The following is a 20,141-nucleotide window of genomic DNA, read 5'->3' on the forward strand; positions in this document are numbered from 1 at the left end:
TCTCCCTGTCTCCTCCCTTTTCGAATTACTGTATGACTTTGAACAATTGGTACCTAATTATTTCATGCCAGTTGAGTAGTCAGTTGAAAAAACTGTATTCTACCCCTGTCAGAATAATGTTTCCACCATTTAATTTCTTCTTCAAAGAATATATTAAAATTGCTAGAGACTTTTGCTCAGGGTTTCTTGCCAATGTATTATCCAGCTAATAGACTCATGCGTCTGTATGAAGGCCCTTGATGGTACTTAAAGTCCTCTTCTAATAATAACTTTTTTTATCTTATAGTTTTTCATACTGCACATCTGTAATTTCGAAGTGGTGTAATAGTTATAGAAATCTACCTCCGATGGCTCCGAAATGATTTCTTACAGCATGTGCAGATGCAACCCTCTTTTTCCTCTTTCTCCTTTATAGCTTTCTGTTTTCCATTGTTCACACCTATTATGTGGTCGCTTACATTTCGTACTCCCGTTATCTGCTTCAGGTGCCCTAAATGTCTAGTATTCACTTTCAGCATTTTCCCTACCAGATAAATGTGCGTTCAACTCCCTCTTTTACTGAATCAGTACTTTAAACTACAGTAATTTCCGGCTCTAAGCACTGTTGGAAGCGATGTTTTTTCCTTTTTTATTAAATTTGTCTTACAAAACTTTAATCGTTAACTTCTTAAACCGATAACATGCCTATTTTCCTTGTTTACAGTTTAGAGCATACAATATCAAAGATGGAAAAGGTGGAAAGTTATTGCCCTTTGTTTTATGTGATTCCATGGGACTGGAAGAAAAACCGGGTGCAGGTCTGAAGACTGAGGATGTACCAAAAATACTAGATGGTCACGTTCCTGATAACTACCCAGTGAGTAATTCATAAAAGCTTGTTCGCTAGAACATGTTTCAAAATATTTATATTATTTTACTGTCTTATATTCATTCACTTGTATAGCACTTTATAGTAGTTTTGTAGTCATATTTAAGTATATCAATCAATCAATCAGGGGTTTTGTATAGCACGCTACTCACCTGTGAGGGTCTCAAGGCGCTAGCAGGGGGAGGGGGAGCAGCTCCGGATCAGTCGAAGAGCCAGGTCTTGAGGTCCTTCCTGAACGTGTGCAGGTTGTGGGAGCGTCTGATGTTCACCGGGAGCTCGTTCCAGGTCTTGGCTGCGATGTGGGAGAAAGCTCTTCCACCGGCTCTGTTTCTGCGGATTCGGGGGACTTCTGCACGAGAGAGGACAGCGGAGCGGAGATTCCTCTTAGGTATGTGGAAGGAGACACTCTCGTTGAGGTTTTTGGGTCTGATGTTGTAGAGAGATTTGTAGGTGTGGGTGAGGAGTTTGACGGTGAACCTCTTCTCGACGGGGAGCCAGTGAAGGTCTCGTAGGTGTTGGGTCATGTATTTGGGACACGGTGTCCAGAGGACGAGTCTGGCTGCAGCATTCTGGAGGGTTTGGAGTTTGTGTAGAAGAATTCGGTTGATTCCGGCGTAAAGGGCGTTGCCGTAATAAAGTCTGCTGGTTATGCGCACGTGGGTGACGGTCCTTCTGTAATCGGTGGGATCCAACTGAAGTTCTTGCGGAGGATGCGCAGGCAGTTAAAACTGGTGGAGGCGACAGCGTTGACCTGGCAGTTCATAGAGAGGGAGGAGTCGAGGATAATGCCGAGGTTTTGGGTGTGGTCTTTAGTGGGGGGTGGATTCCCGAGGGCCCCCAGCCAGCTATCTTTCATCCACGCTGTGACGTCTTTCATTCCTTCATGGAAGCAGAGTTTGCTTTGCACGGGATTCTTCGTCAGTGAGAGGATGAGCTGGGTGTCTTCGGCATAGGATACTATGCTGAACCCATGCTGTTTGACGATGGCGGCGAGGGGGGCCATGTAGATGTTAAAGAGCATGGGACTGAGCGATGATCCTTGGGCTACTCCGCAGTTGATATCGATGGGTTTGGAGGGGAAAGAAGGAAGTCTGATCCTCTGGGTTCTGCCCAAGAGAAAGGATTGGATCCAGTCAAGGGCGGCTCCTTGAATGTATGCATCGTGAAGTCTGGCTGCGAGCGTGCAGTGTGAAAAGGTGTTGAAGGCTGCGGAGAGGTCTAGAAGGATGAGGGCTGCAGTCTGACCCTCATCGAGTAGTATGCGGATGTCGTCAGTGGCGGCGAGGAGGGCAGTCTTGTGCTGTTGTTGCTGCGGAATCTGGACTGGGAGGCATCTAGGATGGAGTTGTCTTCGATGAAGGTGGTCAGCTGGGTGTGTACGAGTCTCTCTGTGACTTTGGCAGCAAAGGGGAGGAGAGAGATGGGCCAGTAGTTTTTCGGCTGTTGGTTTCTTGAGGAGGGGCTTAACCTCCACCCGCTTCCAGTTGTCTGGGAAGACGCCGGTTCCAAAGGAGGCATTTATGGTCTGTCCTGGCTCGGGTGCGATGGCGGCGGTGGTCCTGGGGAATATGTATGGTGGGCAGGGGTCCGTATGGGCTCCTGAGTGGGTTTTCTTCATGGTCGTGATGATGAGCTCGACGGTGGCGGGGTTCCAAGTCATGACGGTTGGCTTATCGGTGGCTGCTGAGAGGCTGGTGGTGTCTGGCGTCTGTTCGCTGAAGTTGTCGTAGAGGACCTTGATCTTCAGATGGAAGTAGGAGCTGACCTTGTCGCAGAGATCTTGGGAGGGTGTGATGTCTGTCGCTTCGCTGGGGGGTTTGGCGAAATGCTGTATGATGTTGAACAGCTCCTTGGTATTGGTCTTGTTGGTCTGGACTTTGTCTCTTATGAAGGTCCATTTGGTGTCCCTTATGCACTGGTGGTATTCCTTCAGGGCACTCCTGTGGTTGTTCTGTGCTTCCGTGATTTTCTGACTTCATCACAATTTCTCTAGGTGTCTGCAGGAGCACCTGGCTTCTTGTGGTTCTGTACCAAGCAGTCTTTGGGGGGCGTGGTTTGGCAGGGATGGCGGAGGGGTGCAAGCTTGTCGGTGCAGCAGGATATCCAGAGGTGAAATTCCTTGGCTGCGTAGTTGGCCTCGGTTGTTCAGCTGGGGGAGTTCTTGGAGGAGGGTGCTGTTGAGGTGTTCCTCTGTGACCTTGCTCCAGTTCCTTCATGGTGGACGCGAGATGGGCTTGGGTGCGGTGGTGGTGTTGAAGATGAAGTGTACACAGTGGTGGTCCATCCAGGGGGGCTGAGTGGTGTTGCTGAAGCAGATGTGTGTCCCTCCCGCGAAGATGAGGTCAAGGGTGTGTCCAGCTCTTTGAGTGGGCGTGTTGACCAGCTGCTTCAGTCCAAGGTTGAGGAGACAGGTGGAGTCGGGGGTCGTTGCTGTTGTCGAGGTGGAAGTTCAGGTCCCTGAGTAAAATGTAGTCCGTGGAGGTGATGGCATGGGGTGCGGCGAGCTTGGCGATGGAGGTGGCAGACTGGGTGCAAGGCCCCGGCGGTCTGAAAATGAGGTGGTGTGGAGCGTGGTCCTGGGGCTCGTCTCGATCTGGAAGTGGAGGGTTTCAGTGTTGGAGTGGGGGTCACACGTGCTGGAGGTGGAGAGTCAGAGAGGCATCTTGTGTGCGATGGCGAGTCTCCTCCAGGGCAGTGGTGGTGATCCTTCCTCTGGATCTTGTAGCCATCTGGGATGGCGGTGGTGATGTCGGGCCGGAGATGGCATTTGTCCAGGTTTCCGTGAAGAAGGCGACGTCGGGTGAGAGGGTGTTGATCTGGTCCCAGATCTCCATTGCATGTCGGTGCATGGAGCGCACGTTGAGGAGGATGCATGTCAGGGATTCGGTGGTGCATGCGTTAGGCGGGCCTTAGGTGGTCGTGGGGGATTTGTCGATGATGAAGGATCTACGGCAGAGTCAGCATGAGAACTGTCCATGTCCATAGGTGGTGTTCGGTGAGGACCTTCAGCAGTCAGTGTGTCTTCCGGGATTGAGTGTGTGGAGGGTGGTGGAGTTTTAGCTGTGAGACCTAGGAGAGCCAGGGTTCCTGGCGCTGGCCGAGCTTGGGACACGGACGGGCACAGACGGGCTTGCTTTAGGCGCTACCACTGCACGTGTCCGCTGCGCGACCACGCAGTGGCCGCCATTAAGTAGGGGAGGGGGAGGGACTGTAGGTAGGGAGGTGGGAGCTGAGTTTGTGGGAGGGGCAGCAGTGGCGTGAACAACGGCAGAAACTAAGGCTAAAGGAAAAAATAATAACACAACACAAGAAACAGATAAAGAACTAGTGACTCCAAAAACGCTAAGGAGGTCACATGGGCACAATAAAAATAATGCTGGAGCAACAAGTGAGCAGGGCTGCCGACGCAAGCCCGGGAGGGTTAGGAGGGCTCTGTATGCGGCGCTAGTATAGATATAAGGATATAGGATGCATAACCGGTAACCGTATAACTTAGTTACATTTTGCCATGATGCCATCAACGGGATCTGGTGACCTAAACCATGAGGCCAAAGGCCAAGTGGTTTTTAAATGTTAGTAGTGACCCAAAATGGCAGCATTGAACCATTTTACACTTAGTACTTGTTCCACATTTTTTTTATTACATATTTGTTTGGTGTAGTTATAATGGAAGAAATCGGTTTTCTTCAAATTGCAGCTACCAGTGGGCTCTAATTAGAATTACATATTTTAGTTTTTGTTTATCTTTCAGGAATAAATTGTTCCTAAAACAATGGACAATGGTGATAGTACATGTAGCACATCCACGGCTCTAGTTTTTGTGCATAGTTGTGGATTTGCCATGTTTGCTTCAATTTGTAGTTTATGAAAATAATGCTGTCGGAGAATGTGGTGCATACATTTTCTTTTTGTGCCACATAATTTAGATAACCGTGCCCCCTTATTTGGCTTTTTCGCCACATAATGTAGATTCTCTTGCCACATAATTGTATCCGGCCTTAGCCCTCCAGACAGTAGTAAAGCCCTGCAGAGTGGTTTTGGGGCTGTCATTACAATTTTAAAATCGATATTTTACAGTAAACTGTGAAATATTTTTCGTACTTCATGGTTTACTGTTATGCTTTCCGATCTGCTTGATTTTACCTTGATATTTGATTTGATTTGATTTGATTGGGGGATTTTATATAGCGCTCTATCGCTCCAAGGAGCATCTTGGCGCTCGGTGTAATTTGTGTAGTTCATAGGCAGAGGGGAGATGTAATAGCCCCTAGAGATGAAATTAAACCAGGGTTTTGCAGGTGGAGGCTGTTTGGTTGTAGATCCAGGTTTTAATGGCTTTCCTAAATTTGCTCTCGCAGGAGATTTCACGAATTTGAGGTGGGAGTATGTTCCATGCTCTGGAGCCTTTAACCGCCAGGGACTTTCCCCCTGTGGTGGCTAATCGAAACTTTGGAATAGTCATTAGGTTGGCCGTAGCAGATCTTAGATGACGTCCGGGGTGGTAGCGATTAAATTTGTTAATCAGGTAAGTAGGGCCTCTTTTATGAAATGCTCTGAAGGATATTATCAGTAATTTGAATAGGATTCTCTTTTGGATAGGGAGCCAGTGGAGGGTGTCGAGTGCTGCGGATGCTGAGGACTTTCTTGGCATTTTTAGCACCAGCCTTGCTGCAGTATTTTGTACCATTTGCAGCTTATGTAGGAAGGCTTTATTGGCACCTACATATAGTCCGTTGCAATAGTCTAACCTAGATGTGATCAATGCCACTGCTACCGTTTTCCTAGCTGATAGGGGGAGGAAGTCGAAGAATTTCCGAAGACTTTGCTAAGACTGTGCTAAGACTGTTCATCTGTGACCTTCCTGTATTTTGAAAGGTTCAGTAATGTTCACTTCCAATCAGCGTCGGCAAATGATCATTTTAAGTTGTTACTTATTTATTTTTTATATATACATTGTCTTTTATATGTAACTATATGTGTGATGCAGCGATGGTCTAAAAGAGAGCGATACTGACATTTCGAAATCTTCCATTGTTAGCTCTGTAAAAATATCCTATTATTTTGCACATCTCTTCCCAAAGATGTGACCCCTTATGCCATCATTGAAATGTAACCTATGCCTGTAAAAGGTTCGAGAAGATTACAGTAAATAAAATGAATTTGAGGCCTCGAACAAGCAGAGAGCAGTTTAAAGCAGCATACAGTGTTTCAGCATCAGAAAGATGAACTGTAGATATTGTTCCAGTCCATTGACGTGTCCTTGTGCATTTCTGCTAAATGGGCCACATCATGTGTGACACCATCAGCCAGTCAAAATGAACCTTGCTTTCTACAACTTGCAGTTTTGTGTTCACCATTATAAATATAGACTTTGCTTAAGATGTTACACATGATGTAGTTTGTAGCTGCAGAGGAGTCCATCTGTGCCTGTCTGTGAGCTCTGCATGTCGTTAAGTGGATCTTCAAATATGGTGTCATTCGCAGCTAACGTTTCTCTCTTTTTATTTTCAAATCTTTTTTATTAAAGAGACAGAGTTTACAAAGAAACTAAAACAAAACATACACTTGATTACATTCATGTGTCAACGCAACCCGAGTTTCACAATTCAAGTAAAAGAGAGCATCGATCTTGTGTAACAAATGATTCTCTAATGATGAGGTAAATGAACAGCATACATAAACATATGCAATTATAATCAGAAGGGTGGTTGCAGTAGGAGTGGTTTTGGAAAGGGGGAAAAACGAGAATATAGGCGAAGAAGACGGAAAGAGAAGGAAGGAAGAGAGAAATGAAATGAATGAAATGAAATGAAATGAAATGAAAAAGGATTTATAAAGCGCATGGCTGCCCGGGAGCGTCCCAGCGCTGAAAGAAGATGTAGAAGAAGAAGGAAAGAAAGAAAGACGAAATTGACATGAAATCAGTAACCGCTATTAGCATACAATCATGAAAGAAAGAAAGACGAAATTGACATGAAATCAGTAACAGCTATTAGCATACAGTCATGTTATGTACTCCAAATCGTAACAAGGGAGATAAAGCGTCTACGTTGTGCTCTTATAGGTGACAGGAACGTGTTCTAGATTAGTATATATGACCACTGTGCTAATCTAAGGTGGATCATAACAAAGTTCCATAGAGTCAAGTGAACTCCAGAGCTTAGCGTGCGATTTTCGCCACGGTGAGGAATGTAGTGCATCATTGTCTGCGCCCCTCAGGGAGGCCAGCCATTCATGCCATATCTTGAAGGAAACATCAGATGCACTTTTCCATTTGCTTAAGACGACTTTACACGCAAGTGTAAGCATGAGATCCATTAGCAGGCGGTCATGATCGTTCACTAATCTTGAGTCTAATGCCCCAAATATGCAAATTCTCTGTTAGGTCGGAAGTGGAAGGTTCTTTGAATGTAATTATTAATTTTGTCCCTAAAGGTTTGGAGCATCGGGCAATTGAAAAACATGTGAGCTAAGTCCCCCACGTGTGATTTACAATGCCAGCACAGAGGGTTATGAAGGAGTTTAAGCTTGTAGAGTTTTTCCGGTGACCAGTATGTTCTATTAATCAGCATGAATTTAGTTTGAGAAAGTATCAGTGATATTTTGTTGGAAAACGGTGTGAGATGTATCTTATCCCAGTCAAATGATATCTTAGAGGAATTATGTTCCTTCTCCCAAGCGAGCTCGCACTTCCTATGTGCCTTCTGGGGGTTTGAGGAGAGGATTTTATAGATTTTAGACACATGTGACTCAATGAGAGGAGATGGAACAGCTTGTTACAAATTGTAGGATTGCTCGGCGAAATGGCTCTGGCAGTGAGAAAGGATTTAAGACAAGGGAGAACCTTTAGAAGTCGAGGGGTTGGAGATCAAAGCGTGATTGCAAAGTGGCGCAGACCCTTCGTAAAGATCTTTCACTAAGTTAAGCCCCTTCTTTGACCATTGCTCCCAAAAGAGATGTTTACCCCCTCCTTTATGGTTGGGTTGAACCACAACGAGGACAAGTTAGAATAGTAATTATAACCCCTACACTATCCAACACTTACACTTACACTACTATTACATTTCCAATAATTATAAAAAAAATATATACCTCCACATTCTTATGTTGTAATGGCATGCTTTGTAATGGCATGCGTTGTAATAGATCCTGCCTTGTAAAAGTTTCTTTGTAATGGTATGCATTGTGAATGTATGCGTTGTAACGTCATACATCTGCTTAAGCAGATGCCTTGTGTGAAGTTCCTTCAGCTTGCGCCCTACTCTTTAATTAATGAGTTTGCTTTTGCAACTTTTTTCTTATGGCGCCATAATGTGTGAGGATCATTTTTGTTGGCCCGCTCTGATCCTGGGAAAGTTGCTATACAGCCTCATCCTTCGGAAAGTGTATAAATGCGTAATGGGTCAGGTTTCGGTCAGCCGCTCTGTGGATGAAGTGCTTTTTATGCTTTTCTCTGCGCTCTGACTGGTGTTTACGCTATCCATAAAGCTCTGTATAGCTGCCTTCCTATCGGATTTTCCTGGCCATGAAGGTTAGGTTTTTGGGCTGCAGCTCCAGGCCGATCCTGATACGTTTCTGGACCTGACACTTGGTCTCCCCTGTGCACTGCCTGTGTGTTGCCTGGTGAGTGTGACAGAAGACATGCATGTGCCATCTTGCCGATAGTCTGAATGCTGGCAGTGTGGCATTGAGGTGGTCAAGCAACCTATGTTGTGTCTGGTCATGTGGAGACATGTACCAAATGATGGTGAGCAGCATTTGCTTCCTGTTTGTCATTGTAACTGTCTGTTGTTTGCCTGCAGTGTGTGCTCTTAATACTTTCTGCGCTGTCTTCGAGGCCGGTTGTGCTCTGTATTTCTGTCAATTCTGCCCTTACTTTTGCCATGGAGCTTGTTCTCTCTATTTTACAGCCTGGCTTTCTCAGTCCGTATTACATATACCGCGCACTTTCTCTCTTTGCGCCACAGTGCACTTTTGAAAAGGTGTGTCATGAGCAAACAAGGAAAGTGCGCCATATTACCATGAATGCCCTACCCCAGGGCTGCTGCCAACTTGTGCTGCCCCGGGTGCAGCATATTAAAGTGAAATACAGAGCTGCTGCTTCAAAGTCGCTCTGTGTTTAACAGTGCAGACGGCAAGCCGCATGCACTTTCAAGAGGAGAGAGAGAGAGATCCCCTTGAAGGCGGGTCCAGTGAATGACTCCATCCATCTCCATGGGACTCCCATTCTCCCCTCCAGAGGGCTGCCTTAAGGGGGAGTAGGTGAAAGTGCACCACATTTTGTGGCGCTCTTTCAGTGCACCTTCTAAAGCCATGTTTGCCTCTGCACCCACATCCTTAATACAGCACTGGAGCAGATGCAAAGGTATTTCCTCATTTACATGAGACACGTCCCATGCAAATGAGGGAAACACCCTTTTATGATAGAGCTGGTGCAACATGTGCACCAGCACTATAATGTATTATAGAATCACAAGCGTCTTTGGCTTTTTCTGTAATACGAACGTGCCCCGTGAGCACGCAAAGCAGGTGCACATGCCCCTTGTACACCTGTGTCGCTCTCTGTAATACAGCCCCTGGTGTTTTTGTGCCTCTTGCTCCTCCCCTACCTTACTAATTTTGCCATACATGCCTGTTTGTTGTAAGGTCCTAGGCTGGATCTAAACTGGTCGTTGGGCGTCTATCAGTGAATTCTGGTGACTCCTGGCTTTCTGTTCTTCTGTGCATTTGTGTGTTTATTTATTCCTTGTTGCTCTGACAAGCCTCGGCTCCTGAGGTGTTGTTATTCTGTGGTAAGGGGGTGATTTCAATACTTCTGCAGACCTTGGGTCTTCCGCTTGTTCCATGTACCCAGGGCTTCGAGATGGTCACAGCACTGTGCATTCAGGGCCACAGACTGTCATTAATGTGCAGCGCTTCGTTGGTTTACGGCTGGGGTTGCATTGTATATTGCTGACATGACCTCATGCATGTATAGCACCTGCATACCGCCTAACAGCACCAACAGCAGCAGGGCAGCTGCAAGTTGGTACCCAGTGGTGGTATATTCTGTACATTGACATGCCACTCTGATTCTTTCTTTGAAATGAGTTATGCCCTTATAATAGTGCCTTGTTTTGCTAAGTGCCGCCTCTTGGCCATTTCTGAGTGCTGTTTATTCCATACATTACTTTTTAGCTATAAGTTAAATCTTATTGCATGTAAAGTTAGATTTAACACAAGTATGGTTTCAGTTGGGATTTGTAGGACACCATTTTCTTCTTTTATGTCTCGGGTGTAGAACCAATAGTACCTCCCTCTCTGCTAATTTAGTTGCCCCACTACTACCCAATAAGACATTAAATATTACAAAATTCTTCTCATAAGCAATGACTCGCCCAGGAATAAGCAATGCACCTCCACTCTAGGCACGTATTTTGACGGTGAATGTAAACAATAGGGCCATCATCGCTTTACTTAAACGCCAGAATTCCCATTTAGACCGGTAAGTCGTGTAATGCAGTAATACTTAATGCAGTAATTGCCACCTGTAGAATTACTGAATGTATTTCTATAGGCAATTTGTACAGGTCACTCCTGGATGAATTTGTCACCACAAAAAGGGGCCCTTGAATACGAGAAGGACTTGCAAACATTGTTCTAGTAACAATGATTTCTGTTGTTCCACATTCTATAGGGGAACAAAACCAGATAGTTTGTAATCCTGCAGCAATTCAACATTTCAAAAGTATCTGAAATTTTGGTATGAATTCTTGGCACCAGAAATACCCCAAATTACATCATCACTCATTTAGCGCCAAGAAACCGCTGGTATACGTGCGCTCTAGAAATAATTTTAAATCCAATCAAATGGAGGCCTTAGACCCGGGTTATACTGTGCATCCCATTATTGATTTTCAATTCTTATTGTTTGTTTTCTATTGCTAAGGTTTATCCCATTACCACCATTATGTAATTTATACAAGGACAAATGCTGAGCGCTAAACAAATAACAAACGAACTGCGTATAGCTCTATATTTTTATAGAAATTATGCATCCCTTTGATTGTATTCTGCAACAATAATATAAAAAGCATTAAAAAATACATTAAAAAAATCTTAGAGTTGGTGTTTATTTGCTCAGAATTGCTACTTTAGTTCCTAATAAAAATACAGTACACAATAATTGTACATATCTGGAGTAAAAAAGTTAATCTCATTATTTCAAACACAGTTCAACCCTTCAGCCTCCATCCAGTCCAGTTCGCTTGGTTACATCAAGTCTCCATCTCTCAAGGACAAAATCCACTGTGTCGTATTTGTTCTGGATGCCTGTAAGGTTGGAATCCTCTCCGAAGAGCTGGAAAAGCAGCTGAGAACAATTCGTGCCGAGATTATCCTGCATGGTGAGTTTGTGAAGTTTTTTTGTCATTATTTTGAAGAAAAAAACTGAAATGCAGTACTACTTTAAAATAGGCCTCACGTGTTAGTCTTTAGAAAAGAGTTTTCAGAACACTAGATAGGTAAATTGGCCTAAGTATACTATCCTGGTCCCACCATGCAATGGACTGGCTGAAACTACACTTCGTACCGAGGCTAATAAAGTGCTTAAAATGTACTTTATTCAGCTAGTTTATGCACAGTTTAAAAAAGGCCTTATGCACATGTACAGAAATATACCCAATATTATAAACACAGAAAATAATATTTAGTTCTTGTTTTTTACGCTGCTGGGCAACTGCATTACTCAAGGAGCAAGTTCATGGTTTTTAGGTCTCGCACCTGCGAACGGATCGCGAAGCGATCGTCGCTGCAAGACTCTATTGCAATCAGTTCTGCTTACAAGGAGCCAAGGGAGACAGGCGACAAGAGATGGGCACGCGTGTAAACGGATCAGGTCGCGTGCGCTTCCTGTCTCCCATGGCTCCTTGTAAGCAGGCACACACGCACACACACACATTGTGACCCCCGCCGCTCACGCACACACGCACACACATAGAGAACACCCCCGCTGCCGTTGCGTGCGCACACACAGACACACACATATCCCCTCCCTCAACCCCCCACTCCCCCCTCACTCACCGGGCTCTTCTCGCATGCCCCTCTCCCTCCGCAGCGGGTCACTCTCAGCGACAGCAGGCTTGGCGTGTCTTTTCCGTTATCTACAGCTTGCGCAGGGACAGCCAACGTGCACGCGCACGCCGACGGCGTCTCGTGCGCTCCCACCGCGGTTTCGGTTTCGCGGCCAGCTGCTTGTATTTTTTGGATCCATTTCACGGCAAAACATCTTCTTTTCTTTGTTGCTTGTTATGAATTGTATTTAATCCATTGTATTTTAACTGTGCTTATATGGCCATGTGAACCGAAATAAAGTTTTATGAAATGGAAAATGGAATTGGAGTTTCATTTTTGCATTGTAAGTCTAGGCCTATGAGTCCCAACATGCTGCGGGCTGGGGCTGAAACACAGGGGCTCCGGGGAACGTCCCCTCTTGCGGGTCCATTTAACAGCTACAAACGTTTTTGCACGGTCTTGGATGCTCAGCAGAACCTGGGCATTTAAGTGACAGTACTTCTGGGCGCAGTACATGGAGTAGCCTTAAACTGGGCATTAGTAACACCTCCGATTTACAGCTCCTAGACACTGCAACGTGTACCATGTACCGCTATACAATACAAGCTCTTAATATTGGCAGTTTTCTGAACCGTGTGTCGAGCTGTCCCCACATCACCGAAGGACTTCAGACCGGAAGTGATCCGTTCTGGTCGTCCCTGCCTCTCAGGGGTGCCCTTTGCGCGTGACTTTGCATTGGGTGTGTCCTTCAGAAGCTGTAATCTCGTGCCACTGGCGTGATTCCCGGGCTGTTGCAAGCTGCGTTCTGGTGAGACAGTAAATAATGACAAGTCACTAATAAATAATGACCGTAGCCTCAGCAGGGAACAGGCATTACATGTTCTCTCACGGTGCTTACATGCCAGGTGTTGATGCACGAACTCCACTGTGCTGCTGCTAGTGGCGACTTTAGAAGGATTAAACGCGGAGGCAGCCCTGCAATCTGTGGCCTTCAAATCACTAGGCTCAGCAGCGCCTGAGTTACCTCGCTTGTAGCCACACAGGGCTCGCTGCTTGGAGCTGAAACCGGAGCTGCGCGGAAACACTCCTGGGTTTAGAAGCGCTCCCCTCGGGCTCCGGTTTCAGGCCGAGACAGGGGTGTGAGGGCACGAGGCAGCTGCGGGCCTCCTTTGGAAAGGCCCTGCTTGCTCCTTATGCATACTGCTACATGGGGTTTAGGTTTACAGGCCAAGGCGAGATGAAGGATAGGGACAAGAGAGGGCTGGCAAACAGAGGAGCCTTGAGATACAGTAGGGTGAAGCTGTAGATTTATTTTAAAAGTACAAAGCGACCAGCTGGCAGCTCCAGTCAGGAAACAGACCCACTGCCCTTCCCTCAGTCACAGCCCGCCGCCCCGACGAACTGAGGCCATAATCCTTTTAACCCTTGCCTCGTTTACCAGTGAACCCCCCACTCTTCCGTGTGTTGTGGCTGCCACCCCTCTTCCCACCCACTCCATCCTGCAGGCTTGCCGAGACTGGAGGTGAAAGTTTTTTCGCAGGGAGCACGTGCCATCAACACTTGCAGTTGTGCTGCTTTAATTTAATGTATTTTGTAGAGAGATCTGGGGAAGTGAGTTTTAAAATTCGTACAGTAGAAATACTGGACCAGAAAAAGTACAAGGTAGTCCACATTTTAAAGTTACTTGCCCTGCTTGTAGAATACTATATGTATGTGTGACGGAGTGTGTGTGTTTTTCTATGCGGGAGTGAGAGAGCGAGAGGGCTGGGTGTGATTGAGTTTTGCCTCAAAGTGTGGAGGAGAGAGTGGCAAATGTGAGATAACCCCCGCACGTGCCCATTCCGTGGGTGCCCAACCGCAACTCCCCCAGTCATTCCACCCCCCGCCCTAACTGCCCGCTTGTACATCTTGGAATAATGTCAGCCAACAATGCCGGTTATAGTAGTGGTCGTTGTTGGCCGCAGTTTTATTAATATTAAAATTGCAATATTAAAATTACAATATTAAAATCTCAATATTAAAAATCACAGTAACGGTTATGCAATTTTCCATTTGCGAACTGTCCTCATCAATCATACATGTCATAATAAGAAACCCATGACACCGTCTTGTGAGAACAGGTGTCAGTCTTTTGAGTACTCCTCAGTTCGTAAATGGCACTGTACAACCAGTTCCTTGTGAATCCTTGTTGTACCATTGGTTGGTCGCCCACGCCGTCTGCGTGTCGTGGAGGGGAGCTTTTCTCTCTGGAGTTAGGTCCCCAGCTCGCTACCATTTGCGACCTGCCGTCCGGCCGGGTCTGGGCCGCGAGTGCCGTCTCCTCCTGGTACTCCCCTCCTTGGTGCGGCCACGTCACCCTGCCGTGCGGCATTGAAAAGTGAGTGGCCCTCTTCCTACACACCGCCCGCCGGTGTGTTTCCTTAGCCAACCATTGTAGGATTTCCGCACACGCCGCAGGGAGGCTTACGTCTTTCTGCAGCTCTCCCCAGCCCCCCCCCCCCTTTTTTTTTTTTTTTTTTACTTACAGCCTGCCAGCGCCAATGCACCCCACAGGTTATCCCAGAAGACCTGCATCCCTCTGTCTGAGAGGTGCACCCCATTCTGGCCATACAGCTCTGGGCGTCCCGGGTGAATGAGGCCGTGACGGATTGATTCCATGCCGTTAGTGGAGCAAAACTTGTGCATTGGGATGTTCAGCTTCCTCCTTGCATTATCCACCGCCTTGTGGGAGTCAGCGCCTCTCCAGTGCCTCCTGCTGATCATCTCAGACCAGACCTCCGTCGTGGGGCCCAACCATGTGGTTGCCGTGGTGAGATCCCTTTCGATGGCTTGCCCCACCGCTTTGCGCCCGAGCTGCGTTTGGTCGTTGCCACCGAGGTGGATGATCAGGGCGTCAGGATGCCATGCCGAGTCTGCCAAGAGGCTGTCCAAAGTTGGCAGCAGCTGCTCCCATCTCATCCCTGGTTTCCCTACCCAACGGATGTACGTCGCTTTGGGTCTGCTCGCCGCTTTGTGCCCCGACCGCCGCCACCATGACTCCATTCTGGACACGAATGAATGTCCCACCACCCAAACCAGCCACGGGCGTCCCCCTGCTGAGAGAAAAGATTCCGTTAAGGTGGCCTGCTGCGCACCGGGATTTTGTCCCTTGTTCAAGAAAAAACATTCAGATCCGGTGGCCTGCTGCGCACCGGGTTAGTAACTCTTAAGCGTGGAGGTGCGTCGGAGGAGGGTGGCCACTTCCCAGCACCCTGCCGTGCGGCATCCCAAAGTGACTGCTTTTTTTTTATATCAGATGTAGGCGTATGTATGACTTGTAGGCCCTGGATCGCCATCTGCCCACGGCCTGGATCCTGTCCTCTGGCATGCCATGCTGCGATGCCGAGGTTGCTGCACCGATCCTGAAAGAGTGAGGGGCAAAAGATGCCGGGTGAAACCCGACTTTCCGGAGGCCTTGGCGCATAATGGCCGTGAATTGAAACCTGCTCAGGTTCCTCCCATCCTGATGCTTGAAGAGGGGGCCTTCGCCCACCGGGCGGGCCACCATGTATTTGAATAACCAGCACACTGCACAGAGCCCGGTCTCTGGGATGCAATGCAGCCGTATCGTTACCCCTTTTCATGCCTGGTCTATCTTAGACTGCTTCAATGTGATCTCTACAGCTCTAGCCATGGGTTTGATGTCCCTAGCCTGGAGGCATCGCTGCGCCGGGTCTGTCTTGTTGGGCGCAACTAGTTCGCTTATGCGGAAAGCGCCGAAGAATGCTGTGGCGAATGCTGCTCTAAAGAGTAGGAGCTCATACCTGTCTGAGATGATTCCTTCCAATGCACCTAGGAGGTGGCCTAGTTTGCCAAAATCAATGGGGCGCCTGACATCTGTCTTTTTCCCCTCTGCTCTCCTCCAGCCTTTCAGGGCTGCCTTCAGATATGGGGAGGCCGTGGGATCCTCACCCGTGTGGAGCCTGGCAAAATGGGCAATGGCTGACAGATGTGCCTGTGCCCATGATCTTGACTTCCTGGCACTGAACGCCCATTGTATAAACTTCTCAACTGCTGTCAGTGTCCCTGCCTTATCCTCCAGTGATTTTATGCCCCCCACGCTCATTACTGTACTTGCGCATTTCTTGTACCTCCTGGCTGCTTCGGGGGTTAGTGCTTGGCCTATCAGCTGGATAGGTCTACCCCCCCAGGTCCCACAGGTATTTCGGGAAAGGGGTCATGTCCTTGTCTGCCCCAGGAACCAGGTCTCTGAATCGCTCCATCTGTGACCGAGACAGTGCGTCCGCCGCCATGTTCTCTGCCCCTGGCACGTGGCGTGCCTTCAGCTCCAGATTCCCTTCCAGCAGTAATTTAATGAACTGCCTCATTAGCCTCAAGGTGTCCGGGCATCGCGCTGCGCCTTGGTTAATGGCCTGCACTACCCCCTTGTTATCTAACGATTGTGTTAGCTTCATGTTCTTCAATTCCTGCTTCCAGATTGTCAGTGCCACTATTATTGGGAAAAGCTCAAGGAACGTGATGATCTTGGTGACCCCCTATGCATGCCATGCGTCTGGCCACTGGCTCGCGCACCTTCGTTTCCCCAGGATTGCCCCAAAACCCGGGCTCCCTGCTGCGTCGGTAAAGAGGGCTATCTGTCTGGCTGTTACCCATCCCTCTCTCCAGATCAAGACCCCGTGAAAGTCCTGCGGGAACTCATCCCATATATGCAGGTGCTGTTTTACCCCCACACCCAGCCGGATGTGGTGGTGTCTGTGGGTGACGCCCGATGTCAGCTGTGTCAAGCGCCTGGAGAATACCCTGGCCGCGGGGATCACCCTGGCCGCAAAGTTCAGCTTTCCTATCACCCGTTGGATGTCCTGAAGGGTGGCTTTGCTCCGTCCCCGCAACCTGCCCACATCCTCCCTGAATTCTTTCACTTTGTCTGCAGGCAGCCTGGCTGTCCCTGCCATGGAGTCCAGCTCAATCCCTAGGAAAGTGAGTCTCGTGGTTGGACCTGCCGTCTTTTCTGCTGCAAGGGGGACCCCTAAGGTCCTGGCTAGCCCCTCGAAAGCTGCCAGGGTGCTACTGCACGTGGGGGATCCCGCTGGCCCAGTGAACAGGAAATCATCCAGGTAATGCAGTTTGCCGCCCTCCTGGTGACAGTCATGGAGGGCCCACTCTAAAAAGGTCGCGAATTGCTCAAAGTATGCGCACGATATGGCGCAGCCCATGGGCATTGCCTTATCGACAAACAGGTCTCCCTCCCACTGGAAACCCAGTAATTTAAAACTGGAGGGGTGGACGGGCAATAGGTGGAAAGCGGACTCAATGTCTGCCTTAGCCATGAGTGCTCCCTTCCCTGCTGCCTTCACCAAATCGATTGGGTCATCTACTGATGCATAACCCACCGAGCAGGCTTCAGGGGCAATTCCGTCATTTACTGATGCTCCCTCAGGAAATGATAGGTGATGTATTAATCTAAACTGACCCTGCTCCTTCTTGGGGACCACCCCCAGGGGGGAGACCACTATGCCTCCGCGTAGTTCCTTCGGTAGGGGACCCTCAATTCTGCCCAGGGCCTTTTCTTTTGCTAGCTTGGCGCATACCACGTGTGGGTGCTGCATTGCTGATTTTAGGTTCTTTGCCCCCTCCAGTGGTAATGGGCCCTTGAATGGGATGACAAATCCTTCCTCAAATCCCTCAACCAATACCCTGGCATCTGCTCTGTTCGGATACTTGTTCGCCAACCTGCGCAGCTGTTGTCTATTAATAGGGGACCTGGCCAGCTGGCAATCTTGACTGTCTACCAGGTCACCTCGCCTACTTGCCTTGGGGCTAGTGCTTCTTGCTCTTCTCTTTTTTGTCTCCCTTCGACTCACGCTTGCCCCCCCTGCATGATGCTGCTGCGTGCCTCCCTCCGCAGCTAGAACAGGCATGCTGGAACTTACATGAAGAGCCCCATGAGCAATCCCCTGCGTCATATCTCCAACAGATGGCTTTGGCCTTGTTTGGGGAGTGAGGCCTCCCTGTGCTCTGCTTCTGATATGTCCTGCCCCTACCCTTCTGATAGGAACTACGAAAGGACTGATCGCTCCTGTTTGCTCAAGATTTCACCTCCTTTGCTGCGAGCATTTTATGGATGAACCCAGATACATCCTCCTTGTTCCATTCCATCTCAGGATGCCTCTGCATCTTAAGCCTAAAGCCCTTGTCATACTCTAGCCACGCCTACCCTCCGAACTGCTTCTGTGCTAGGTGGATATTAGCCTCATACAGCCACAGGTCTGCAGCGCAGTGGGGAAACTTTTCTACAATAATGCAGGCCATTATTCTGAAGGCATCCAACCAATTTTCAAAATTGCGTTCCTTCCTGATGCTGCGCCTTTCCCTCCTGTCCTCTTCCTTCCTGTCACAGGTGGTGAGGTCCAGGCCCTCGAGTTGTATCTCGAGTAGAGAAAATATGTCTACAAACTCTTTGCGCCATATTCTTTCCTTAACGGCCAGCGGAATGAGGCATGCTAGGCCGGTGGCCTTTGTTGTCAAAGACGCCGGACCAGGGGATGGCCTGATGTATGGATCGGTGGGTATCCCCCCCAGCGCTGGGCTCCCTGACGTGGGTCCGTACCCCCAACCCAATACCGGGGAAATTTGCTCGCCCTGTGCCGGCAACCCCGCGTGCTCCTGCACCCTCGCCTGGCGCACCCATCCTGGATCGACCATATGCCATGACATGCCTGCCGCCTCATCTGCGCGCTGCTCCCTGGGCCCGCCTGTTAACCCCTGCCCTGTGCCATTAAGCAATGCTGGCGCCAGTGATTTTAAACACTCTTTAACTATGTCACTGATATGCTCACCATTCGCCGTGCTGGTTGATGCTTCACTCCGGTCCCCTTCGTCACGTCGCGGCGGCAAAGCTTTCTGGCGCTCTTTCCTCGGGGGGTTCTTCTTGGAAGCCTTTTTCATTGGCGTGCCTCTGCTCTTCTTGGGTGCCGATGGGCCTGCCTCTTAGTCCGCCTGGTCTTCCGGTCTGTTTTCTTTCCCCATGTCCAACAGGGGCTGTAGCCATTCGCTCCCGTGGATGGCCGTGACCTCGCGTATCCTCTTCAGTAATTCGGCCACCTCCTCGGGCTGGCCCTCTGCCATGCCCTTTGCGTAGCCGCCTCCCGTCTGCCTTCGGGATGCAGAGAGAAGCCGTTCAGCCTCTGCGTCTGCAGCTCCTGTCTCTGTTATCTCCCTAGGCCTGCGTCAGGCTGTTCCCAAAGCACCGCCCGCTGTGCGTGCCTCGATGGAGCCCTGAGCGTTTGCTGCCTCTCCGACGGTTACGCTCCGCCTGATGCATGAGCTCCGACGGAGGCGGGGGTCGCGCTCCGCTGTTACTCTCCGCCCCACGTGATCTCTGCTGGGACGCGGAGTCTGTGCCGCTCGATCGCTATGCCTGCAAGTCCTTTTGTAGCGGCCCTACTGTGCACTACGGCCGGTATGTAGCCTCAGTCGGGTGCTTCCTTCGGCGAGTCGCTAGTCCTCCCTCTTTTGTCTCGCTACTCCGCAGGATGCCCCGGACTTTGTCAGCCTGTATCGAGTGCGCCCCTTTTTGGCGCCAAAACTGTGCAAGGCTTCGCCGAACTGGTCTCAACTTCTGCCTCGGGAGTGGCGCGCTGCGCACTGCGAGCCAGCCGCTGCTGGTACGAGGATGCGGGGAGAGGGGCTTTGGCGCGTCTTCTTCCCCTCGCGTCCCGGTGCTCACTGCAAAGGTTCCGTCCGTCCTCCAAAGGCTCTCTGCAGTTCTGTGTTGTCGCGCCGCTCTCCCAGCTCCACGAAGAAGTTGTGGCCTTGCTGGGAGAGGCGGCGACTTAAATCCCCTTGACCTCTCCTCAGGGGGGCTTCGGTGTACCCCCTGATTGGGAGGTTTGAACCAAGCAGGGGTAACCATTGGGCCCCCTTGGGGGCGCCCAGGTCACGGGTTACTTCCGGCCGGAGCAGGCTGGTGCGTACTCCGTTTCCGCTGGACTCCGGGCGCTTTGGGGCGCCCAGAACCAGTTTCCCCACCAGTGAGCACCGCGTGGGTTATGGCGCCGGCGTTCAAGCCTCCCCCCCCCCCCCTGCGGGAGGGTGCGGCAGCCTCTGCGAAAAGAAGGGCAACCGTAGAGGGCAGGCGTGTGTGATGGAGATATAGAAGGGGAATCTGCTTTGAGTGTGAGAGAGAGCGAGGGTGAAATGCATGAGTCTGTTTGAGAGAGAT

General features: G+C 49.2%; 1 protein-coding gene across 3 annotated transcripts in view; it reads left to right on the top strand.

Annotated features, from left to right (window-relative positions):
• The window catches only part of LOC147747586 (interferon-induced protein 44-like), a 255,059-nt gene that overhangs the window by 150,731 nt on the left and 84,187 nt on the right, over window positions 1-20,141 (top strand). For all 3 annotated transcript variants that reach the window (XR_015308305.1, XM_086954229.1, XM_086954232.1), the window contains exons 5-6: window positions 704-856; window positions 11,082-11,253. Coding sequence is in view for 2 of the 3 variants with exons in the window: in XM_086954229.1 (XP_086810355.1) it covers window positions 704-856; window positions 11,082-11,253 (325 nt within the window). In the remaining variant the exon portion in view is untranslated. The remainder of the gene's footprint in view (window positions 1-703; window positions 857-11,081; window positions 11,254-20,141) is intronic.

This window comes from Lissotriton vulgaris, chromosome 1_1, assembly GCF_964263255.1.
Source record: "Lissotriton vulgaris chromosome 1_1, aLisVul1.2, whole genome shotgun sequence".
NCBI lineage: Eukaryota > Metazoa > Chordata > Amphibia > Caudata > Salamandridae > Lissotriton > Lissotriton vulgaris.